The 27280-nt window shown below is 42.4% G+C and overlaps 1 protein-coding gene across 23 annotated transcripts in view; it reads right to left on the minus strand.

The window, feature by feature from the left end:
- The window catches only part of Thrb (thyroid hormone receptor beta), a 405974-nt gene that overhangs the window by 25357 nt on the left and 353337 nt on the right, over positions 1-27280 (minus strand). For all 23 annotated transcript variants that reach the window (XM_085828345.1, XM_085828343.1, XM_029469084.2 and 20 more), the window contains 3 exons: positions 14316-14416; positions 7943-8090; positions 4743-4948 (listed from right to left, as the gene is read on the minus strand). In XM_085828345.1, coding sequence (XP_085684471.1) covers positions 4743-4948; positions 7943-8090; positions 14316-14416 — 455 coding nt within the window. The remainder of the gene's footprint in view (positions 1-4742; positions 4949-7942; positions 8091-14315; positions 14417-27280) is intronic.

Here is a 27280-nt window from a genome sequence, read left to right on the forward strand (position 1 = left end):
CTATTAGGAGCCTTGAAGGTGAGACATCAAGGCTGATTCTTATGTCTTGATATTTTGCCCTTTTCTGTTTTCAATGCTCTAGTTAGAGGAATGAAGTCTTTCCCCATCTTCCACTCACAAGAACTCTGTACCTTCATACAGTTTACAACCTTCAATGTATTCAACACTGACCATACTTACTATCTTTGATATCCCTTACTGCTTGCCCTTGTTATATAAGGAACATGACTTACTTTATGATTCCCATAACATCTGATCATTAATACCTCTCCCTCCTTCCCTTCCTCCCTTCCTCTCTCCCTTCCCCTCCCTCTCTCGTGTGTGTGTGTGTGTGTGTGTGTGTGTGTGTAGTGTGTGTAGTGTATGTGTGTTTGTGTGTGTATAGTGTGTGTGTGTTTGTGTGTGTGTAGTGTGTGTTTGTGTGTGTGTAGTGTGTGTGGGTGCACAAGCATACTTGCATACTGGCAAAGTATGTAAGTCATGAACCCCAGAGATCAATGTGGGTATTATTTCTTAGTTGTCCATCTTATGTTTTTAAGACAGGATTTCTCACTGACCTACAGCTCACTAATTATGTTAGATTAGCTGGTTATCTGGGCTCTGTTTTCATTTCTCCAGTGTTGGGATTGCATGTATGTACCACTATGCCTGGCTTTAGCTTTATTTGAGTGCTGGGGACTAAAGTCAGGCCCTCATGTCTATTTAACAAGCGTTTTAGTGACTGAGCTACATACTTCTATAGTTCCAATGGATGCTTCTTAGATTTTAAAAAAATAGATCTTGGACAGGAGAGATTGCTCAGGTTAAGAGTGCATACGACTCTTGTAAAGGACTCAATTTCAATTCCCAGCATGCACTATCTGTAATTCATAACCACCTGTAACTCTAGCTCCAGCAGGATCTGACACCTCTTGTCTCTGGAAGTATCTGCACTCACATACTCATATCCCCACACAGACATACATTTACACACACACACACACACACACACACACACACACACACACACACACACACACACACATCTTGTAGTGGTTTGAATATTTTTGGCCCGGAGAATAGCACTATTTGGAGGTGTGGCCTTGGAGTGGGTGTGTCACTGTTAGTGTGGGCTTAAGACTCTCATCTTAACTGCCTGGAAGTTAGTCTCCTACTAGCAGTCTTCAGATGAAGATGTAGAACTCTTAACTCTGCTGCACCATGCCTGCCTAGATGCTGCCATGTTTCTGCCTTGAGGACTGAACCTCTGAACCTGTAAACCTTTCCCAGTAAATGTTGTCCTTACAAGAGTTGTCTTGGTCATAGTGTTTGTTCACAGTGGTAAAACCCTAACTTACATCCCATGTAGACACACATGTACCCACATACAACTGTACACCTCTCCACATAGACATATACAGACACATGCACATGTGTGTACATCACCACACAGACACACATGGATACATGTATCTCCACACAGACATACATGTACATACATACATAAATATATTCCCACACAGACATATGTGCACACGCATACACTCATTCTTACACTAACATACATGCATGGAAGGAATCATGCAGGAAAGCTTATGGCAAGAGATGGCCCATCATTTTGCATGGCTGTGATGGGTGCACCCTGGAGAGGCATGGAGCCCAGAAACTTTTTCCCAGGATTGTTTCTTGCTGCTGATCAGCTTGCTACTGCAGTAACCCTCTTACATCTGACAGAGCCCACTGTTTCCTGAGTTTTCCCACTCTGTTGGGAAAATTTCCTGCAGATCAATATGAAGATGTACTTTCATGTATTAATGCTATTTAGATAAATTAATGACTTTATAGAATTCCTAATTTGATTCATATATTTTTAGAAAGTTAGAATACTTGATAAAAAGTTTAAGGAGATGGTTTTAGTTGTTTTGCCAGAAAGATATAATAAAGTTAGAATCAAGAATAGAATGTGCCCAGGTCTCTTAGGATAGCAGGTAAAGGCTGCATAAGAAGGAATGCAGTGAGCTTTCATGCACAACAAGCACATAGACTGTGCCAGAAAGAAAAATAGACTGGAGACAGACTAATGATCAAGGAAAAAAATTCATTCTAGGTCAGGTTCAAAGATGAATTGACAGGTGTGCTCCATGATAAAATAAGGCTATGTGAAACTGTTGCTTTGAACTTATAATGAGCTTTCAGACTGAAACAATCCTTTGAACTTGCTATTGACATTCTTCTGTAACTCCCTCTTGTTTGACATTTTATCTATGACATAATTTTATTAAGAACCTTTGTCTAAGAAGTTATAAAAAAGCTGAGAGAAAAAATAAAGTGTGGTTGTTGGGACTCTGCTCCATCCACCAAATGTGTATATATGTATATATGTCTATCTGTACAATATGTATAATGTATACATGTCTGACTGTGTATATATACATGCATAAATATATATGTAGGCATATATGTATGTATATAAGGATGCATGTGCACTTGTAAAATTGATGAAACAGGTGGTCAGGCCCAGCAGTGTGTGTGTGTGTGTGTGTGTGTGTGTGTGTGTGTGTGTGTGCATGTGTGTGTGTGTGTGTGTGTGTGTGTGAATGTATGCATGACTTTTATCCTTTTCTTTCTCTCAAGAGTTAAATGAGTTCAGAGTTTCTTGCCCAGTTACTGAGAGTTCTGGCCCCAGATAATTAAGTTGTACTCCCATCACCCTGTAAATCTCCTGCTGCTATCAGCAGAGCCCCTTCCCACCATTGGCTGCTATGAGCAATGACCCCAATCACCAACACCATATCTCAGTTTAGCCTGGGTGTCAAGCTGGCTTTCGACACATGTACACATACATTTATTCTCACATAGACCTATACAAATATACATAAGTTAAAAGACTAAATCCTTAGACTCTAAAACATGTATTTTAGTTATGTCAGAAACTGGCTTAATTAGATTCATCCTCTCCTAGGTGGGGAAAGCATAAAATTCTCCACGAGTCCAGAATGGGCCCTGACTCCTCCATCTGACTCAGAATTCAGCTTGATTTCCACTTCTGTTGACTACTTAGAATTAGAATGCAGCACCAGGCCTGGCAGTGGCCCACACTTCTGAGGAAAGAGTACACTTTGATAGACTTAGGCCCGTGGGTATGATGGAGTTTGTGCTGATATGGTCCAGATATATTGGATTGGAATTGGCCTATTATACAGAATAAGTGCAGTTTAATTTCCAGATAGATACACCAGGGTGAAGCAGTGGAATGCCACCTTCACAAGGCCTCTCTTAGTTTGGTGGGTTAGGCTACATGGGCGGTGGGCAGAAGGAGCCCAGGCAGACCCAGCACTGGCTATACCTGCTCCTCCATGTCTTAGCACAATCTAGCTGTGGGAGCCCCACAAGTTTCCCACATCTCTCTGTCCTGTAAATGGAGGTATTCTTTGTTTCTACCTATAGAGGTGGTATAGGGTCTGAAGATTAGGGAGCAAAGCATTTAGACTCGAATCTGGCACAGCATAAGCATCATTTCAGTGTTTGGTGACTTTTCTAAAGTAGCATATGACAGTATTTGTTTACGGTGAAAGTGAGAGGATTTGGTGTAGGAAAGGCAAATTATTCATAGCCCTTTCTTTCCAAAATTTCCTTTTGTGATTGTTACTTATGGTGCTGGATACTGACCCAGCATCTCATGCAGGCTGGGCAAATGCTATACCACTGAGCTGTGTGACAGCTCTTTCTGGCTTTAACTTTTGAGGCAAGATCTTGTTAAGTGTCTTGGGCTGGACTGGTAACTCAAGCAGGCCTTGAACTTGCAACCTTCTTACTTTGGGTTTCTGAGTACTATGATTATAAGTGTAAAACCATTGCATTATAATGTCACTGTTGTGGTACACAGGCAATTTCACCACCTCAGCTCCTTGTTTAAAGACAGCAACTCTGATGTATAGACAGATCCACAGGCCAGAAAAGTGCTCACAAAAGCCTTTGTGAAGGCAAATCCAGTCTCTGAGGTGGCTAGACACTGGCTTGGGCAGGAAGTTTGTTTAATGAAGTGGGAAGGGAGACTTGAAATCAGAGGGCATGTTGGCTTTGGGCCTGGCTTAGTCACTTACTGCCATATCATCTGGGGCATTTATGTATGACCTTGGGATTGACTTGCCTATCGATAAAACAGGGATAGCAACTCCAGAAACATTAGAACACCAGGAAGTCTAAATGAGAAATGGATGGGAAGGGGTTTCACTTTAAAATCCAATAAGTGCACACAGATCCAAAAGCTCTGCCTTGTCTCTCTGCTTTCCCCATCACTATGCCCATTTTCTCTGGCTTCTGAACTCAAGCTTTTATTCCTAGACAAGCATTTGAACTCTGGCAGATAAAATCTTAAATCTGAAGTCTGAGACCCTTCATCCTAGAGATTTTGCTGAAGGGGGCATGTGAACAAGCCTAGATAGCTGAATATAAACACTGGTAGTCTGAAGGCAGAAGGGGGGAGAAGGGTAAGCCATCAGATAGCAGACATTCCTGAGGAGAGGTTCCATCCCTGGCCTCACCGTGAGGTTGGAGGCCCAGGAAGCTGCTCTAAGTTCCAGTGAGTGAATATTGCTCCAGTAGCCTCTGTAACCTCATTGGCATCATTGCAGTTCCAGCCACTCTGAGCTGCAACTGCCCATCACAAAAATAGGAGACTAATGTCAGGAGGGTCCAGAGGACTCTAAACTTTGGCAGAAAACAAAGGATACATAAATAGTGAGCTTGGTCAGAAGCCTTACCAGAAATTTCCGCTTCTGCTTCCAGTGGCTGCCCTGGGCATTGGTGGCCACGTGGGCCTCAGTGACTGTCTTGATGAGCTCCCACTCCTCATCCGTGGGTTCTGGCTTGTGCCCAATTGATTTCTGTAGCTCTTCCCGCCGCCTCTTCTCACGGTTCTCCTCTATAAGCTTCCGCTTGGCTAGCCTCTTGCTGTCATCCAGCACCACTGCAAGGTAGAAAGGTGAGAGGACCCACTGCTAATCCAGAGCTTGGAGCAGATTGTAGTTTCTGAGCCTCAGGCCACATGGGGCACATTTTCCCTCTCATAACAAACAGCCCACTATGAGTCCAGTGTCCAGACCAAGTGTCCAAAGCAGAGCTTGGAAGGGGCATGGGCACTAGGAACTCAGCTCTACAGAAGGCAGTGGCTGAAACCAGACTAAAGCAGAGAGACTTAAAACCACACTAGCAGAGAAATCAGTTGGGCAGCCATCTGCATTCACCCCTGGGCCTCCTGTGCTTCCTGTTAAGGAAGTCTTCTGGAGTAGTGATGGGAGGGGAATGGTTCTTCCTGGCTCCCTCAGGGCAGACTGTAATTTGGCTTTGATTCTCTTGAGCCTTACAGGTACATCTTTGCAAATCTTTGTACCTGGTCTGTCCTCCATGGTAGATAAAGAGCCTTGGACTAGAAAGATGTGGGTTTGAGTCCTGACACCAGCACCTTCTAGCTGTGTGACACCTAAGCAAGTTTGTTCGGTTCTCTGAGCTTTCATGTCTCCCTTTACCCAGATGGGATCAATAATGCCCACATACAAGGTATTCACTATGGCAATGTGAATATGGTAAGTGTTCAGTAAATATAGTCATATTTACCATTTGTGCAAAAAGGAACAAGAAACCTATCTTTCTGTGGTTAGTTTTCAAATAGACTATTTCATTAGATTTGTAGTAAGATTGAGAGACTCAGGCTTTATTTACTTTTACTTTACTTTATTTTATTTTACTTAATTGTTATTATTATTAATATTATTTTGTGTGTGTATGTGTGTGTGTGTGTGGTAGTGAACTTCTGTGTACACACATGGAAGCCAGAGAAGTATGCCAGGAGTGTTCCTCAATCCACACTCACATTTTTGGGACAGGCTCTGTCACTGAATCTGAAGCTTGCCATGTAGGCTAAGTTCCTGGCTAGCAAGTCCACAGAATGTACTTGTCCTTCACCCAATACATGTGGTCGTTGCAGCTTTTACATGTGTGTTGGAGGTTAGAACTCAGGTCCTCTTGTTTTCACTGCAAGCACTCTTACCCTGAGCACAGCTCAGGCTTCAGATGACTGCAGTTAGGTCCATTCTCTTTTCACAGAAGATGGACCAGACTATGACTTGTCTAAGGTCAGATCAAGCTCATGGTAGAGGCAGGGGAAGACCCAGGACTCCTGCCTTCGGTTCCTACAATGAAGGCACACTGTCCTTGTGCCGTGTAAAGGGACATAGCAAGAAGAAAAGCAAGGTGTCCAGTTAGTTCACAAGCCCTCTAGCAGTATCCCCTCAGGATTCAGCCACCCATGTCACAGGAGAGTCCTCAGATGTGGGAAATATGGATGAGCCTTGTGAGGTAACTTTGGTTTACCTCCTAAAGGCTCACAAAACTGAAGCCCCATTGCTTCAAGGCTTTCAGTATGCCACAGTATTGCAGCTGAATTGACTGAATCCTGGGCTTGAAACTGTAAGGTATGTGGGGGGTTCTCAGGCAGGAATCTGGGGGTTACATGCCTTGTCAGTGATAGGACTGGCACGAGCATGGAGGTTTGCTTTTCTTTTTTTTTCCTTCTTGTTGTTTACTTATTTGTTGAAGTGTGTGTGTGTGCATGCACGCATGTGTCCATGTGCATACCCTCAGCCCTGTGAGAGGACACCTGTGGGAGTCCATTCTCTCCTTCTACCACGTGGGTTTTCAGGAACTGGGTTTCTAGGCTGTCAGGCTTGGGGCTGGGTGGCAGATGCCACTACCTAATGATTATCTGGCTGTTCCCGAGCAGAGGTTTTGTTTTTAAGTAACCTGGAGCTTTTGAAATGCCTCACCAGAAGATAAAAGGGCTCAGCATTTGTATCACCAGTCTAGATGGACTTTGAGCATCTTAAACCCCATAACTACTCACATCTTAAACTTAATGAAATAATTAATGGCTGTTTAAACAATAGTGGTTTGGAATAGTGATATGTAAGTATTTGGTTTTTAGCTAATCATATTCACATCCTGGTCAGAAAAGGGCCCAGATCCTTTAGAGGTAGAGATGCCCTGCCTGAGGCATGAATGGACAGTATTTCCAGCCTGAAACCCTAACAGATCTCATAATACACTCTGCAGCATTTTCTTCTATGAGGAAATCATAGATTTTCTTTTTTATTCTCTCAGAGAGAACACCGTTTATGGTCCCAATACAAACTAGGATCACTTCTTTCTATATCAGGGACATTCTCATTGCCTTTGCTTTCTTTGATGTGCTTTTCACTTTCCTTTTAAACTTATGATTGAAATTGCTGGTGTATAATCATGACAGCTGTGGGAATCACCCTTACTGATTCCTGGCAGAGGGAAGCTGTATACACCAAATGATGCGGTTCTTTGTTTTAGGATTAAGGTGACGAGTGTAAACTGCTGGCCCAGGATTAGGAGGAGAGACTCCAGGGTCAATCTCAGTGCCATGTGCTATGGCACTGAGAAAACTGAGTTCCAGTTAAAAAATCTATTTTGGATAAAAATACAACAAGCTATCAACAGCAGTATGACTCATGTGGGAACCTTCAACTTGAATTCTTAAAAAGTTCTTAAGCATGATGTTTTCTGCAGTACTCCATCTCAAAGATGTCTACCAAGTTAATTTATTTCTGCTTTTGAAAACACAAGGACTGGTCTCTAAGCCTCTCAGCATGTGGAGCCTGTGTGTGAGAAGTGACCAAGCTACATGCTTCAAACCCACACAGGATGATCTAACTACCCCTTCTCATATCATCTGGATGCTTTGGAAGTTGGGAATTGATAAGTCAGGAGGAAGAAAGCCAATGATTTTTACCTATGGCAAGACTGAATGTGGGGAGGGAGGGTGTGTGAGAGCCACACTCTATCCACAAGGATTCCTGCTTTCTTTGTTGATCTTGAACCAAAACCTCTCCCCGCTCCACACTTCACAATATCAAGTGAATGAAGAACATGTACTTACAGTCTGTTGCCATGCCAACATAGATGCATTTCTTAAAGCGACATTCCTGGCACTGGTTGCGGGTGACTTTGTCTATGATGCACTTTCCTTCATATTTACAGGAATAAGATGGATGGAGACTTTTCTGAATGGTTCTTCTAAAGAAGCCCTAAAATGAGAAAGACCCGAGATAATAGGTTCATATTTTCTGAAACCAAATGACTCTGGAGTTTTGTCTACCTAAGAATCAGAGCAATTGTTCTGGTCCTTAGCCTGTGCTGGGGCCTCCTACTTTATACCCTCAAATGGAGGATGGTGGTGGCAAGTGAATCTAAGGAGCTGAGGGAGGTTTCACAGGGCTGCAGTGTCTTCACTATTATGTATTTTACTCAAAGAAATGAAGCCAGCGGGCAACCTGGTGTTTGCTCTTATTTTTCTATACATTATATGGTATAACCTTTATTTACATAGGTCATCATTTTTCTGCTAAGTGAATGAAGAGATTTATTACTTTATCCTGAATTAAAAGTGCAGGATACTTGATTGAATATTTCCATAAGAAATCCATTACTATGTACAATGAATATGTACACACCAAGAACACTTAAAATTGTTTGGTGACTAAATATATGTCTTTATTTCATTTAGAGATTTCACTTAATTCTTCTTCGACTCTTAAGATGGCCATGATCTATACCCAAAGATGCTCAACTGTGTTCATTACAGCTTTATTCACAATAGCCAGAAACTGGAAACAACCCAGATATCCCTCAAGCCAAGAACAGATAAAGAAAATGTGGTACATTTACACAATGGATTATTATTCAGTGGGCAAAAAATAGACACTATGAAATTTGAAGGTGAATGGAAGAAATTAAGAAAAAAAATCATCCTGAGTGAGATAACCCTGACCTAGAAAAACATATGGTATATATTCAGTTATAAATGGATAGTAGCTGTTACAAAGAGGATAATAACAAACCCAGAGAGGTTAGATAAAGCAGCTCTAGGGGGGGATGCATGGATCTCCATGGGAAGGGGGAAATAGAATTGATTTTGCTGTTAGACCGGATTTGGATAGGGAGAGGAGAGGGAGGGATTAGGTTGGGGTAGGAGATGGAGGGAAAGAACGCAAGAGAGACAGCTGAAATTAGGAAGTGTTTGGAAGGAGATATGGAAGCGTAGTGCTGTAGAAACATCCTGGAATCTATGAGGGTGACTCTAGTGAGGACTCCTAGAATGGAGGATACAGAGTCTGAACTGGCCATCTTTTTGTAGACAGGCAAAACTTCCAGTGGCAAGATCTGGTTGTGTTTGGTTGAACTGTTGACTGAGGGTGTCCTATGGAGAGCCCTAAACAACCCAGGCTGATACTTGAAAAGAGGGTCACTCTTTGAAAACTGACAGCAAGGCTCCATTGCTGAGGACAACAACCACCCAGTTCATTGCATACAGAAAGGTGGAACTGGTGTCTGTATGAAACCTACATCCCTACCCTCTAGTCTCTGGTCTGGGAAGCCTACAGAAAGAGAAACCTGGATACCAACCCTTGTCCTATAATCTGTCCTACCTGGAAGATGGACTGGGTTGATGGTGGCATAGAACTTGTGGGAGTGGCCAACCAATGTTTGGTTTAACTTGAGGCCCACTCCATGAGAAGGAGCCTGGATGGCCAGGAACCAGAGAATGGATAGTTCAGAGACCTAGCATAGAACTAAACATGACTGGAAAAACAAAATAAAACAATGAAATGAAATGATTTTTAATGACATTTTGTTATACTTACAGATCAGTGCCTTATCTAGTCATCAACAGAGAGGCTTCCTCTGGCCAGATGAGAACAGATACAGAGACCCACAGCCAGACATTATGTAGGTAGAGAATCTAAATTGGAGGTCTCCATCACGTCCCTCCCATAGCAAATCAGGGAACAAAGGAGATGAAGGACACCAGGAGAACATGGCTCACTGAATCGACTAAGTAGGGCTCACATGGGCTCACAGAGGCTGAAGCAGCAAGCAAGGGCCCTTGCATGGGTCTGTACCAGGCCCTCTTTGTTTATGTTGTGACTGTTAGCTTGGTGGTTTGGTGGCACTCCTAACTGTGGGGGTGGGTGTATCTATGACTCTGTGACTTGTTCTTGGGATTTTTCTTCTCCAATTGGGTTGTCTTGTCCAGCCTCAGGGTTTTTGTCTATATGTAGCCTGTTTTGTCCTGTTTAGCTGTCCTCTTTTGGAGGCCTGTTTTTCTGAAGGGAAAGAAGCTGTGGGGGATCTGGAATGTGTAGACAGAGGAGAAACTGTGGTTGGGGTGTTTGTATTAAAAATAATCTAATTTCAAAAAAAAAATTGAAAAAGAGGAAAGAGGAAGACGAAGAGGAAGAGGGAGAAGGAGGAGGAGGAGACAGAGGAGAAGAAGAAGAGGAGCATGAAGAGAAGCAGAAGCAAAAAGAGGAGGAGAAGGAGGAGGAGGAAGAGGAGGAGAAGATGAAAAAAATGATGGCCATGACCAACTCTCTTAACCTTTTTTTTTTTTTTTTTTTAAAGACTTATTTATTTATTATATGTAAGTACACTGTAGCTGTCTTCAGACACTCCAGGAGAGGGCACCAGATCTCGTTACAGATGGTTGTGAGCCACCATGTGATTGCTGGGATTTGAACTCTAGACCTTCGGAAGAACAGTCGGGTGCTCTTACCCACTGAGCCATCTCACCAGCCCCCTCTCTTAACCTTTTAAACAACAGGACTTGAAGAACAGAAAACTTGAGCTTGAGGCCTTCTAAAACCTTCTTTTCCTCCAGTATCTGTAGGCATATGAGTTCAACAGGCTTTCTCTTCTCTGAAGAACATTATTTAATTCTAGATTTTGCTAATTTATACAACTTTCTCAAGACCCTGTGGTGGGCACAGATGGGCAGCAGATTCACGCTGCATCCCTTTGCCCCAGTTGCCCCAGATTTTGCCCATTTTTGCTCTTTCATTTAAGTTTTTGGCTTTGGTTGTGGGCACATGCCCACTTGCATAGTCCCTACTCAGAAAAAGCTCTTTCTTGCAATAATAGGGTCTAGAGTAGGACCTTATATTAAGCAAAGCAGAAATAACCAAGACTCATATCTGTCATTTTTAAAAAAGGAAATATGATTTCTTTCAAAATAAAATTCTAACAGGAAAACTCTAAGAATTGGGGATTTGTGTTCTTAAACATGTGTGCATGCCTCTGCACGATATGCTGTTACAGGTCCAGGAACCACACACAAGCAGCTGGATGAGCGAGACATCAACCATGTTTCCTCAGGTGCAGAATGAGTGAATCTGCCCAGAGGGCCATGTCACAGCTTGACTCCAGAATGAAAGGCAAGTTTTCTTGTGGCTTTCCCTTCCCTAACTGTGCTCTCTGTCCCAGGCAGAATAGGGGACAAAAGAAACCCAGTCATTTCTGACAAGATGCACTGGGAGGAGGCAGAACAACTCTCTTCCAGGAGGAAGCCATGTTTACCGAGAAGCTAGCCAGGGAAGATGTGGACAGTTGCTGAGCAGGAACCCTTTCTCCCTTACACTGGTGGCCTACAAAGACCACGTTGAGGCCAGGGTGAGCAAGGCTGTAACAGAATGAGGACAGGATTGTATATCTCAACAAAGGTATTCTGTGTACTCCTTAATGGCATGAGTACTTCACTTTTGTAGAAAATAGAAGCACTGCAGCATGCTGTGCTGTTTCTTTTCTGAGCCTACTTCTGATTCATGGACGAAATTCCTTTTAAGCAATATTCAATCTGTGGAAAAGCATCTTTTACCATAGGTGAGGAAATATTACTTTTTGATAGATGTAAGGATGATAAGTCTCTTAACTTAAAAAAAAGCAATGAAAATTAACTCCCGGAGATAGAATTAAAGATAAGACATTTATGTGAAAAATCATTTTAGGGGTTAGGGGCATAGCTCAGCAGCATAAAACATGCTGAACATGCATGAAGCTCTGAGTTAATTCCCCAGCACCAAAACCAAGCCAACCACCAGAACTTGTGAGCTGACAAAAGAGGCTTCTTAAGGACTAAGTAAGGACATGTTCCATTGACTTGTACATGAATGGAGAACTTGCCTTTAAAACCTATAACAGAAATAGTTCTATACTCAGAGAAAAGCCAGATTAACTTCTTTTTTTTTTTTTTTGTTTTTTTTTTTTGTTTTTCGAGACAGGGTTTCTCTGTGTAGCCCTGGCTGTCCTGGAACTCACTTTGTAGACCAGGCTGGCCTCGAACTCAGAAATCCGCCTGCCTCTGCCTCCCGAGTGCTGGGATTAAAGGCGTGCGCCACCACGCCCGGCCAGATTAACTTCTTAATGGTCCCATATGATGGACTAACCAGACATAAGGACATCTATGGAGCCAGGTGTGGTGGTGCATGCCTTTAATCTCAGCACTCCAGGCAGATCTCTGAGCTTGAGCCAGACTAGCTTACTGAGTGAGTTCCAGGACAGCCAGGGTTACCCATAGAAAATCTGTCTCAAAACACCATCACCACACACACACACACACACACACACACACACACACACACACACACACACACAGGGCCTCTTTGTTACTACCCATCATTTTTAGCTGTAACTTCCACCTTGACATAACTTAGTCAACTAAAGGAGTCACAATTGTGGGATTGCTCAGATAACTTTGCCTTGTGAGTATCTGTGAGGGATTATCTTGGTTGTTCATTGATTTAGGGGGTCTTAGCTCACTGTGGGTGGTTTTACTCTCTGGGTAGGTGGTCCTGATCTGTATAAGAAAGCTAGCTAAGCATGGACAAGCCAGCAAGTAGCCTTCCTCCATGTGTCTGCTTCACATTCCTGCCCTGACTCCTTCAATGGTCCTGGAATGGTCTGTGGCCTGCAAGCCACTAGATTTTTTTTTTAGAATGTAACAGTTTAGAAATTGTTTATGTCTATGCCTTTTAGAAAGTTTAGAATTCTAAATGTTAGAATTGCTTGGGGAGTTAAGACTCACCTTGACTTTTCATTGTGTTTTCTCTCAATTCAAATTTCTATCTTATATTGTTGTAAAAGTACTGTAATATTGTTACATTTCTTCGAAAACAGTTAGTTATATGAGAACATCAACCTTCTTTCTACAAAGTGCTAAGTGTGCAGGAAGTTACACACCTCAGCAGAGTTAAAAACTCACAAATCTTTCTGTTGCTAAAGTAATACAGATTCTGGCCACATACACTGTTGGTTTGAATAAACCTTGAGGTGTCGCTTTTTTTGTTGTTTTGTTTTGTTTTTTAAAATCTCTTGACACTCTTGAAGATGATGTTGCTTTTGAAAACCTTTTCCCTTTCCCAAGTTGCTTCTGTATCATATTAAGAGGGTCTTTTCACTCTTAGGTTCCTTTCTGGGCTTGTGTTAAGTCCCCACAACCTGTGAATTTGAATTGTAAGCAGTTAAAGGCAAGGGCAGGAAGAAAGCAGGGAGGTTTGGGAGGAAAGGTGGATGAAGGAGGGAAGGGAAGGGAGGTGGGTGAGGAGGAAAGATAGAAGAAGGAGGGAAAGTTGTTTTTTGTTTTTTGGGTTTCTTTTTTTTTTTTTTGGCTTCAGTACAAGTTTTATTGTAAACTCTACAGGAAATAGAAGTCTGTCTCTGGCTTAGAATACATCCCCATTTACACAGACAGCATCGGCTGCTTGGGCACTACTCTGGATTGAGTTCCTTGTCTTTATTTTATAATCTAGGTTGATGGATCAAAACATAAGATAATGCTTATCTTCATTTTGCTAATTAAGATTGTTAAGTAGGCAGATGTAGACTCCATTTGGTGACCAGTATGTTTTTGTCAAGAATCTCCCAAAGAAAAGTTTGCAGAGCACAAAATTACCTGATGGCAAATTGATTCCATTTATTACAGGCTCTGCTGAAAGCCACTTTGAATAAATTCTGTAACATAATTGAGTTTAAGTGGCTTCAAAGATTCTGCCTAATAGAACCCTCAGAAGTGGGCATAGACATGCAGAGCCACAGCAGAAAGGCTGTGGAGCAAACCTCAGACAATGCACATAAAATGGGAGGAGAAACAGCAAAGCCGATTGATTGGATATTTAAAAAATATGCTCTAATGTTCAAAGTAAGTGTTATTAATTTATTTTCTTTTTGTTAGTTGTCCTTCTGTTTTAAAAACACAAGAACAAAACACTACACTATTGCAAAATTTCATTTAGTTATTCATGATTTAGGAAGAAGGAAAATTCAGATCTTGAGCACATCAAAAATAAAGAGGGCCCCTGGGCCCCTGGAGACCAAAGGTCATCAATGTTGACATCTCTTTCTGTAAGCCTGATGTCCAGTGGCTGTCTGGGAGAGTGCAGATGCTGAGCTGCAGTCTGTGCTGGGACACTGGCACTTACCTTGCAGCCTTCACAGGTGATGCAGCGATAGTGGTACCCTGTGGCTTTGTCCCCACACACTACACAGAGCTCGTCTTTGTCTAAATAGCTGGGGATATACCCTGCGAAGGACAAAAGAGGAAGGTGAAGAAACAGTATCATGTCATGTACAATAGATACAATAGCCATGTACTTCCCAGGTGAACACATCGGGCTCTAAGGAGTTGAACTTCCCTTAGGGTCATGGGAGAAACAGAGACTGCAATCCACCTCTTCTAACATCTGCTGCCAGGAATGAGTTGTGCTGCTTTCCCCTAAGAAGCAGAGAGCTGGGGAGAGATGAGCACAGGTACCTGAGGCAGATTGGCAACTGGACACAAGCCATCATTGCTGAGTGCAAAGAAAGAATCCAAGTTCTGTTGACTGAGGAAGGAAAACCTGACCACAGTGACTCCCTTCGGTTCTGTGTTGGTGGCTCAAACTCCCTCAGAAGGCTCTGGGTAAAAATAACATCAGAACAGCCTACTTCCTGCCTATGCCTGCTTCTTCCTGTTCATGTGGAGCCCGTGGCCACATGCCCACACATATACCAAAGACACATGAGCCTTTAGATAAGCTAAAAACATTAGAAAGGAAGTGCATGGTTTGTTGGTATGTGAATGTGAACAGGCAGCAGAAATGAAACGTCCCCTTGGTCTTGGTGCTTAGGAAGGTCTTGGGTTCAGGGAACTTTTCTAAGTTTCAACTAAGATCGCTGAGGTTAAGAAGACTTGGCTATATATTTTGCTATGACATTTTCATCAGCCTTTTGGCACAACAGGTCACCCTTGGCTCATGTCTTTTAAAGTAGAAAAGGCATGAAGAAAATAATCCTTCCCTTTATATCTTAGAAATGATTTATCCTATACTAATCGGAAAGTGTTGGTGCTTCAGATGCACAAGGAGGGCTTTGCAGGGTGAGCTGCTGAGGCAGGATTGTGATTTAGATCACAACAGCTTTTCTTAGCTTGCTTTGCTCTAGCAAATTGATGTCCATTTGTTGGACTCAAAGTTGCTCAAGCATTTTATTATTTCGTTTTATTATTGTTTTACTTACTTTCATTTTTTAAAGATTAGAAAAATATAATTTTATGTGTATGTGTTTGTGGGGTTAGTATGCACACATGTATGTAGGTGCCCATGAAGGCCAGAAGAGAGCAGTAGCTCCCCTGGAACTGGAGCTACAAGCAATTGTGCTACCCAGAGTGGGTGGTGGTAACCAAACTTTGGCGTTCTTAATGGCTGCACCATCTCTCCAGTCCCTCATCAGTAAATTATTTTAAAAAATAATTCTGGGAGAGACCTGCAGCAGGGACAAAAAGAAGGGAATGGTTTGTCTTCAGTCACTCACTATTGATGACTCTAGTCAGAACCTATTTAGTACACATAGTGCTAAGCACTATGGAAGGCACACGTACTATAGAACTATGTAATGTAAGCAACTAGTTCTGCTTCTCTATCTCTGTTCTGGAAGGAAAAGTGAGGGAAAGACTATGGAAAGATTCTCTACATCACTGTTGAGAACTGTACATGGAGACCACACTCAGATACCAGCCACACTTAGTAGGAAGATGTAATGGCTAACCTTCACAATCAATTTGACTAGGTTTAGAACAACAGAGGGGCCACACCTCTTGGCATATAACACATCTCTGGGTGTTTCATGATGCTTTAGCTGAGATAGGAAGAGCTATGCTGACCATGGGTTGAATAAGATGAAGCAGGGTGGGGATGGGGGTAGGGGAGGTGTGGACTCATCTTTTTAATCTTTCTGAGTTTCCTGGTAAACAGAATGACTGTCTCCCATTCTTGCAGTCATACCTTCTCCACCACTATAGACTAAATCCTTAAACTGTAAGCTCCAAGAAACCCTTGCTCCTGTAAATTGCTTTTGTCAGATACCTGGTTGCACTGACAGACAAGTAACTAACAGAGATTGTTTTAACAGGAGTGATGCAAAGCAAGTGGCAAAGTGGAATGAGCTCATGCAGGTGCCTGGCACACAAACAACTAGCTACAAAGCACAGAGTAACCTTTAAACAACAAATAAACCAAATTATTAACACAAGTATCTTCCAGGAAAAGGTATATAGAAAAGCCATTGATGTCAGGAGAATTGTGCTGTGGCCTCTTTTCTACAGTTATAACAGCAGAGTAGAGGCTTTTGAGTTCTTGGTGCTGATGCAGATATCAGGTTTCAGGGACAGGAGATGCAGGAACCAACTGTGGACTATGACTTGTGAACCTTGCCTGCCTACGAAGGGATATGGTTTCTGGGGACATGAACAAGAGTTGGAAAAAATGCAGGGAATTAATCTTTCCCTTTTATCCTTCTTGTGACCTCACCATACCAGCTGGGACTGTCATTGGCTTTGGCAGAAGGACACCACTGAAGATTTTCCCCTCCCAATGTCTATCCCATTTAATTAGGTGGATTCTGGAATCCAGCTAATATCTAGAATATTAGTTTCCTTTCTGTTGCTCTGATAAAATACCCTGACAAAAAGCAACATAGGAAAAAGAAGATTTACTTTGGTTTACAGTTCTAGAGAGACAGAGTCCGCCATGACAGGGGCCACATGGCAGTAGGAGCAGGAAGCCATCAGACTACATTGTATCCAGTAATTACACAAGAGGCAGAACTGGAAGTAGGATGAGGCTACAAAATCCAAAGCCCTCACCCAGTAACACACTTTCTCCAGCAAGGTTCTATCTGTTAAAAGTTTTATATTCTTTCCAAATGTTGCCAAATAGGACCAAATATTAAATATGTGAACCTGTGGGAAACACTTTTCATTCAAACCACCACAGCAATGCTAATTGAGTGAGGGGCAGATCCTGCTCTTCTCACATTCTGACCTAGGGGAGAAATGCTTGCTCTTCCCTCAGGCTATTTTCCTGGTGAGTAGCTCTTTGCATGGTAACAGGTGTTTATTTGGTTCTTCAAGTGCACCCCAACTAGCATCTTCTCTGCAATATTAACTGAACAATCTTATTTATCCAAGGCACAAGTAATGGCATACTAATTGTTCTGCCTGTGTCCATTGTTCATCAGAAAATAATGCTTTCAGAGATGGTGTCCTATTACAGTGAGTCACATGCTGCCAATGTGGCCAAATAAGGAAAGTGCACAGACATTAGCTTTGTTGTCAAATATGGACACTAGTAAGTATATAGATATTGGATATCTATATAAGATGTGAGATGTGTCCTGAATTGTTTGCCTGAGGAATCAAGCATACAACTGTCTTATATCATCAGAAAGGTTATTGGAGATTATGAATAACCAACAAAGGCCCCCAACAATCCGGAGAGGTCAAGGTTAATCTGCAGTCCCCAGCTCCCACTTGCTTGTGTGAATTACGCTTCACACTACAAACTACACACTGTCACGCTGTCAAGCATGCACGTATATTTGCTCTTGTTGTTAGGATATCTATGTATTTTTGTCTGAGTATATGGTACCAGGAGCTGCAAAACAGGTATGCTACAACGGAGCTGCATCCTCAGCCCCTCAAGTCAATATATAAGGAAGCAAGCTCCATTTGTTTGTTCAAAAAGGACAGGAGAATTTTGTTTTTAGTTAATATTTGCTCCTTTGATTAATTGATAAATATTATTTTGCATATCAAAATGGGTTAATATAGTTGCACTGGCTAGTTTTGTGTCAACTTGACACAGGCTGGGGTTATCACAGAAAAAGGAGCTACAGTTCCATGAGATCCAACTGTAAGGCATTTTCTCAATTAGTGATCAATTAGTGATCACCCTTGTGGGTTGGACCATCTCTGGGCTGGTAGTCTTGGTTCTATAAGAGAGCAGGCTGAGCAAGCCAGGGGAAGCAAGCCAGTAAAGAACATCCCTTCATGGCTTCTGCATCAGCTCCTGCTTTCTGACATGCTTGAGTTCCAGTCCTGACTTCCTTTGGTGATGAACAGCAGTATGGAAGTGTAAGCTGAATAAACCCTTTTCTCCCCAACTGCTTCTTGATCATGATATTTGTGCAGGAATAGAAACCGTGACTAAGACAATAGTAAAATGCTACTTTTTAAGTGTTTTTTTTTTCTTTTGGTAACAACTTTACTATGATATAATTCAAAGGTAACACAAGTCAGTGGCTTTTAATATACTCACAGACTTGTGAAACTACCACCACTTATTAACCTTAGAATATTTTAATTATCCCCCAAAGAAACCCTGTAAGTGCCTTTAAATGTCACCATGTCACCCCACCCATCTTCCCCACCCCTTTTGCCGCAGACCACCCTAATCTACTCTTTCTCTATCGTCTACTATTGACATTTCAGACAAATGGGGTAAAATTGTAGTTGGTCTTTTGTGACCAGCTTTCACTTAGCAGAAGATTCAAGTTTCATTCACGTTGCCGATAATACAGATTAAACTAAAAGATTTTCAGAGGACTTAGGGTACAGAAAGCAAGAGTTTTGTATTTGTTTTCTGATTGATACTTAATCTAGTGCATTCCCTGTTGGTATAAACCAGAATCCTGGCTAGGTAATTATTTTCAGTGAATTATGCAATATGGCAGGTTGTTGGAGAACGCCTGGTCCTTCCTGTCACCTTAACAAACACACAGTGAGTAACAGGATATGGAATAGATTAATCTTGGTGACAGATCTAGGATTGAAGTTTCTGCTCCTGAAGGAAGGGACACCTGGGTGTAGATATATTTCAACCCAGACTGGTCTTAACATCAAAGTAGACTATTTGCTTGGTTGGACTACTGGTGGCTACAGAAAGCATGTATATAGAACAGGTCAGAGAAGAGATGTACCTAGAGGTGACATATGCAAATCAGGCTGAGTTGGAATCTATGTTACTCCACAGTGTGGGGAATGGCAGCTTTCAGGGTGTGTCCTGCTCTAGGAGACTCCGTTTTAGAAGCAACTTTGTCTGCACACGGAGAACATGTACAGAGGAAGGGTGACTCTACATTACATTTGTGTATAGACACTGCTGCCTGGGGAGCACAACCCACAAGGCATAAACTGATACACAACTTATTACTAAAAGTAAAAAAATAGCACCTATAAATGCATCAAGGTTGATTGGAAAGATACAGGCATGTATGGACATATTAAAGCTGTATTAGAAAAATGTGACCCAAGGGCTTGTCAGATACAGTTGACCAACAGGAACGCAACACTCTCACTTGGACCCATATGGAGGAGGACATGGAACACTTGCATGTCTATGGCCCCATCAATCTGACTGTCACCTTTATGTGTGCATCCTACGTAGTATGTACATCAAGGGAATAGTAGGCAGAGAACTCCCAACCATCCGTGGGGTTTGGGCTCAGTTTGGTCCTCACTGCTTAATGCAGCCTACTTGCATGGAAGTCTATCAGATCTGATCTTATGCCTACTCTTCAATGTTCTGTACCTTGTCTTGTGTCTCTGCATCTGGAATCCAGCAGCTCCCAACAGGTTTTTTTTTTTTTCCAATTTTTTCTTAGATATTTTCTTCATTTACATTTCAAATGCTATCTTGAAAGTTCCCTATATCCTCCGCCGCCGCTCCCTCCCCCCACGCCCCCCCTCCCCTATCCACACACTCCCACTTCTTGGCCCTGGTGTTCTCCTGTACTGGGACATATAAAGTTTGCAAGACCAAGGGGCCTCTCTTCCCAGTGATGGCCGACTAGGCCATCTTCTGATACATATGCAGCTAGAGACACGAGCTGTGGGGGTACTGGTTAGTTCATATTGTTGTTCTACCTAAAAGGTTGCAGACCCCTTCAGCTCCTTGGGTACTTTCTCTGGCTCCTCCATTGGGGGCCATGTGTTCCATCCAATAGCTGACTGTGAGCATCCACTTCTGTGTTTGCCAGGAACTGGCATAGCCTCACAAGAGACAGCTATATCAGGGTCCTTTCAGCAAAATCTTGCTGGAGTATGCAATAGTGTCTGCGTTTGGTGGCTGATTATGGGATGTATCCCCAGGTCAGGTAGTCTCTGGATAGTCCATGCTTTCGTCTTAGCTCCAAACTTTGTCTCTGTAACTCCTTCCATGGGTGTTTTGTTCCTAATTCTAAGAAGTGGCAAAGTGTTCAAACTTTGGTCTTCATTCTTCTTGAGTTTCATGTGTTTTGCAAATTGTATCTTGGGTATTCTAAGTTTCTAGGCTAATATCCACTTATCAGTGAGTACATATCATGTGAGTTCTTTTGTGATTGGGTTACCTCACTCAGGATGATACCCTCCAGATCTATCCATTTGCCTAGGAATTTCATAAATTCATTTTTTAATAGCTGAGTAGTACTCCATTGTGTAAATGTACCACAATTTCTGTATCCATTCCCCCTGTGCCCATATCTTCGATGCTTTCCCCCACTTTATCCTCCATAAGTTTGAGTGTCTCTGGTTTTATGTGGAGTTCCTTGATCCACTTAGACTTGACCTTAGCACAAGGAGATAAGAATGGATCAATTCACATTCTTCTACATGATAACTGCCAGTTGTGCCAGCACCATTTGTTGAAAATGCTGTCTTTTTTCCACTGGATGGTTTTAGCTCCCTTGTCAAAGATCAAGTGACCATAGGTGTGTGGGTTCATTTCTGGGTCTTCAGTTCTATTCCATTGGTCTACCTTTCTGTCGCTGTACCAGTACCATGAAGTTTTCATCACAATTGCTCTGTAGTACAGCTTTAGTTCAGGCATGGTGATTCCACCAGAGGTTCTTTTATCCTTGAGAAGAGTTTTTGCTATCCTAGGTTTTTTTGTTATTCCAGATGAATTTGCAAATTGCCCTTTCTAATTCATTGAAGAATTGAGTTGGAATTTTGATGGGGATTGCATTGAATATGTAGATTGCTTTCAGCAAGATAGCCATTTTTACTCTATTAATCCTAACAATCCATGAGCATGGGAGATCTTTCCATCTTCTGAGATCTTCTTCCATTTCTTTCTTCAGAGACTTGAAGTTCTTATCATACAGATCTTTCACTTTATTAGTTAGAGTCATACCAAGGTATTTTATATTATTTGTGACCATTGTAAATGGTGTTGTTTCCCTAATTTATTTCTCAGCCTGTTATCCTTTGTGTCAAGAAAGGGCACTTATTTGTTTTGAGTTTATTTTATATTCAGCAATTTCACTGAAGCTATTTATCAGGTTTAGGAGTTCTCTGGTGGAATTTTTAGGGTCACTTATATATAGTATCATACCATCTGCAAATAGTGATATTTGGACTTCTCCCTTTCCAATTTGTATCCCCTTGACCTCCTTTTTTTTTTTTGTCTAATTTTTCTGACTAGGACTTCAAGTACTATATTGCCTAGTCCTTGATTTTAGTTGGGTCTTCTAACTTCTCTCCATTTTCTTTGATGTTGGCTACTGGTTGCTGTAGATTGCTTTTATTATGTTTAGGTATGGTCCTTGAATTCCTGATCTTTCCAAGACTTTTCTCATAAAGGGGTCCAACAGGTTTTTAAGAGCTTGTATAGCTACCTCCAGGTACTCTGTGCATATCCATGAGTCTGCCTCTGCTCTGCCTCTGGTAAGGCCTCCATGAACTCTGTGCCTTCTTTAATTCTTCGTACACTATAAATATCCATACAAATGACCATGGTGACAGTGTGATGTGTGATCTGAGAATTTATATCAATATTAGTAATTAAGATTAGAGTAAAAGAACTTGTGATTTTACTGTCCATGTGAAGAACCACCTCTTCAAGTTTCCCAGGTAACTGCTAAAGAGGACTAGTCACTAACTCCAGAGAACAATTCAGGTAGACTATGATTCATAATGCAGAAGTGAAAGCTCAGAGCATAAGAACTGTAGGTGGGCTGCAGTCAGAGTGAGGCTGCATTCTAACACTCCCAGAGAAGCTCAATTATTACTGTACTTAGTCATTTTTCCCAATTCCATATTGAATGTGTGCAGTTCAAACCACTGTTCAGATTTTTAATTTAAGCTCATTTCCTCATGGTATTTCTTTGTATAATTAAAAGCCTTGCGAATGGCTTAGCCTTTTCCTAACATGCTAATCCTGATTCCTTTTACATTTAATTCTTGGTATTAGGAACTGAGCTTTTCGTCATGTTAATCTTTAACCCTCAGATAAACACCACATCAATTAATTAAACCACCCATCTGTTCATTTCTCCAGCAAACTGCAGAACTACTACATGTAAATTACTGAGCAAAACCTTGAGTCACTAATCACTTTATAGACCTTTATAGATTGCTGTGATGGGCTCAGCCTTTGCAAAACTGTACCAGAGGCTCCCACTTGGCAGACTCTTTCCTCAGGGCAGCCACTATGTACCCCATGATACTCTCCAGTGTCACATCCTGTCATTTTACCTTTTGGCTGGCTGAGCCTGTGGTGATGAGACCCACAGACACTTAAGTCTAAGGCTCAATCTTTTATGCCTTGACAATAGAGTATCAAAAGCACTGGCAGGCAGGCCAGAGATTAACATCAGAAAGGAGAAGAGCATACTGTGAGGTGGCCTCTAGGCCTCTTGGGAACTCCTAGGGTAGGAAGAGACACAGAGCTTTTAAGTTATTTCTTTAATTTAGGGCCAGACTTTGCTATCATTCATATGCATGTGTATGTATATGTATGTATATGCATATATATGCACATATCTCTGTATATACACATACATATGTATGTATCATGTATGTATGTATGTATGTATGTATGATGTATGTGTGTACATATTTTTCTTCCTCTGTGGTACTTAGGGTCTTATACTTGCTAGGCAAGCACCATGCAGCCGAATTACATATCCAGCCCTCCAGTTCCCCAATTTTTTCTGCCACAAGCCAACACAGTAATATGTGCAGGCTTTCTTTAAATTTCCTCGGCAGTCCAGGATTGAACTTACGATTCTCCTGCCCCATTCTCAAGAGTGTTGGGTTTGAAAGGCTCAGCTATTACAGCTTAACATGCAAGAATTCCTAGCTGTCCTTTCTTTTCTCTTTCTGGTAGCATCAGAATCTTAATAGCCACTATAGCCACCATAACCTTTACATCCACAGTAAGAACAGAAATATTTGAGGAGAAAAATCACTAAGAAAGAAAATAGGTTGCTATGATGAATTTCACTCAGGATTTAATCAAAAGAACACACAAAGTCTACAGCGTTTGACTCATAATATTAAGATAAACTAAGCCAAACCCCAAAACTATGCTGTAAAAAATATAGAATCCAGCCTTCTTGCATCATATGAGTAGATGAGTGGTCTCCTAGCACAACCCAAGTTCTCACAGCAGAGCAGACAGCCCTACTTCCCATGGAATGCCCTGCCCAGCTTTCCACAGCCTGCACCACTTCCCACGTGCTCCAGCTCGGGTGCACTCAGTTGCCTGTTGCTTAACTTTGTTCAAGGCCATCCTCCTTTAAAAGTAAAGAAATAACTCACAGAATTTTAATCTTTATCAAAATAAGAAGGGTAGAAGTAGTTTAAGAAAAATGGAGAAGTGGAAGATAGCTTATCATATAGCATATAAAACTATAAAACTATATGTCTGCTGAAAGTCTTATCATGTAGCAGATAAAATTGTATGTCTGAGAAAATCTTAGACTAAACAGACATGAAATGATACTGTCTGCCTCTTGCTAGTATTTCAGAAACACTCTTGTTTTAGACTCTTGATGCCAATGAGCTCACTGTGCTGAGAAGACATGGGTTAGCAAGTAGGAGGGCCAAGTAAATGAGGACCAAGAAGACAGAAATGGTACAGCAGCCTCTGGTTTGCTTTAGACTCCCCACTTATGCCCACAATTGTTTCCTTTTCTGCACTTTAGAGAGATGGATGTTTTTTAAAATCAGAAATTCTGTTTCAATAAGATTAGAAGTCATAGCCTTAAAAATGTGGGCCACTGTGGCCTGGAGAGACAGCTCTGTGGTTAAAGCCAGCTACTGCTCTTACAGAGGACCTACATTCATTTTTCAGCATCTGGACTGGGTAGATCACAACTGCCTGTAACTCCAGGACCATGGGACCCAACACCTACAGGCCTCCTCAGGCACCTGTATTCACATGTAACTGCACTTATGTGCGTGCACACACACATACTACCCCCCCCCCAACATTTTTAAAAATGTGAACTGTTCATTTTCCAATCATACACTGCATGCAGGGGGAAAGGGTGGTAGAATTTTTTTCAGGGCAACACTCATTGCTTCAGGTAGTATTCTGCAGGAAGGTGGAAGTGTATTTCACCACGTAAAGCAAGAGAGCGCAGCATTTTTGTGATGCTTAGGAGCAGTACAGAACAGGTTTTCACAGCTGGGGTGTGTGGTGAATGCTACTGTAATCTGAGCTCAGAGGCCAGAGCCCCTATTAACCCTCTTGCAGGACCCAGGAAAGTAGCCACAGTACAGAGTTGTCTGTCTCTGGATGTCCATAGGGTCAACACTGGGAAACCCTGGCCTCATGCATTTGGTAGATAATTTTAAATTTGCTTGTAAAGGGGATTTATCCAAATGATTCAGAACTATTTTATTTTCAGTTAAATTTGTTTTAGACATCATTCAAAGTAGCAGGTTTCTTTATGGTGATTTCATATGTACTCAATTTCAGCTGATCCTTCTATACCCAGTCCCCTGCCTCAGGCCCTCTACAGGGTCTGTCTCCTTCCTCACTATTCTACTTTCTACTTTCACTTCACACCCATTCTAGTGTCCTCCCCGAGGCTCTCCCAAATCCTTTCTTCCTTTCACCATCCCCTTTCTAGCTTTCTGACCTTTACCCACTCCCACATGTATAAAAAGGGAACCTAGGCTCCACACAGGAGACAGAAAACACAGCGTTTGTGACCCTGGGCTCCTTTACCTAATATAACATTGTCCAAGTCTATCCATTTCCTACAAATTTCATAACTTAATTTTCTTTAAGTCTAAGTAAAATCCCATTCAGGCTGATTCTGTGTCAAACAGAGTCCATTTGCCTCTGAAGGAAGGAACTGAGAGCAGTGTGGGGACTGAGGCTGGAAGGAGGAAGGTGTCTGTGGGCTGAGTTCAGTCTGTGCACAAAGTGATGTGGCTGGCAAGGGGTGGAACTGGAACACCTCAATGTTGATTTTGGGGTGGGACTGAAGTGGATTGGGCCCCCCAGAGAGGTGGCTGTGATTCCTGGGACAGAGGGCAAGGAAGAAGCACATAGCCAGAGTTCAAGTTGAATGTCCTGTGGCAGGGGAGCCCGTTGGAACCTGCATCACTAAAAAGCATATAAGAAGAACAGTAGGAGGAAGCTTGCAGCCAACCATTGGACTGAGCTTGGGGATCCCCAGTGGAGGAGATGGAGAAGTGACTGAAGGAGCTGAGGGGGTTTGCAGTCCCATGGAGGGAACAACAATGTCAACAGGCCAGACAACCCCCACCCCGAGCTCCCGGCGACTGGATCACCAACCAAAGAATATACATGGAGTGACCCATGGAGCTGGCCACATATGTGGCAGATGGCCTTGTTGGACATCAGTGGGAGGAGAGGCCCTTGGGCCTGAGGGTGTTCAATGCCCCAGTGTAGGGGAATGCAAGGGTGGGAGGATGGGAGTGGGTGGGTGGGGGAGCACCCTCATAGAGACAGGGGGAGGGGGAGTAGGATAGAGGGTTTCCGAAGAGGAGACCTGGTAAGGGGAAAACATTTGAAATGTAAATAAAGAAAATATCCAAGAAAAATAAAAAAGAAGAAGAACATTAGGCCCCAGGAAAATCTGTGTGGAGGGCATAGAGGATAAGAACCTTTTACAGTGTCTGGAAGCAGAACACTGCAGAGCCACTATAAAGTTACCACATTGGAATGAATCTGCTGATAAGGAAGGGAAGCAGAGGGCATGGACAGCTGAACCATGTAGCCTCTCAGGGGAGCCCAGGGCAACCCTGACATGGGCAGTGCTGTGAAAGCCAAACAGGAGGCACAGTATAAGCCTGTCTTTGGGCCCAAGAGACCAAATATACTCATTGAGCTAAATGGGCATTAAAAGCTGGGACAGCCAGGTGGAAGACAGAGCTCAGCCCCAGTCTGAATGCACTTGCAAGCAGGGGCTGCTATAGGGACACAGACATTGGTTGGGAAGGTAAGGGATGGGAACCTGTGTTTAGGAAATTAACAGCAGCGCCGTTTCTTCCTAAGATGGCCAGACATCTGACTTCAGTTGCTTACGGTCTTTTTGGCTCCTGCTTTTGCAGTAAGGGGCACCACTCCAGGATAGGGTCAGGGCACTTGGAGATGGGTGAAGGACACACCTCTGGTGGTGTTTGATTCTTAGGAAAGAGGCAGACATGGCCTGCTCATCCTTTTGTCTGCCTGGACGTTGCATGGAGGTGATTCTGTCTTGGATCGATTCCTGCCTCTGGGTGATGAGAAGCACTCTCATTTAGCCTTTGGAACAGCAAATGTGTTCTGTATTTTAAAACACCAGTGGCATTGTTTTCTGGAGAACTGTCTGTTAATGGCTTATGGATGGCACTGCCACATTTAAAAGGTGAGGCTTGCATGAGCAGCTTCATAGTTGCATTTAAAGATGACCTTTGAAGAGAGGCACCTGCAACTTCTAACAGTTTCTTGGGGAAATCATTCACATGAGGGTTGAAACAAGTTTAGAAGGGAAGAGATAACGAGAGAGAGAGAGAGAGAGAGAGAGAGAGAGAGAGAGAGAGAGAGAGAGAGAGAGAGAGAGAGAGAGAGAGAGAGAGAGGGAGAGAGAGAGAGAGAGAGAGAGAGAGATGGAGATGCAGAGGGGAAGGAGAGAGGAAGAGAAAGACAGGAATGTGAAAAAGAGAAATGTCAGCTGTGTCTTATGCTAACATTCATGGCAGAGAGTGATAGTGCCAGGGAATTTGTGGGGCTTCCAGCCCAGCCTGTGTTGCATGAGGCTGTTCAACATGATTCTAGGATTCAACAGCATTTTTCAAGAAAGTTTTAGGGGGAGCATGGCACTGACTTTAGAGGATCTTTATGAA

This window comes from Mus caroli, unplaced genomic scaffold (assembly GCF_978045245.1).
Source record: "Mus caroli unplaced genomic scaffold, Mus_caroli_1 scaffold_12, whole genome shotgun sequence".
Classification (NCBI taxonomy): domain Eukaryota; kingdom Metazoa; phylum Chordata; class Mammalia; order Rodentia; family Muridae; genus Mus; species Mus caroli.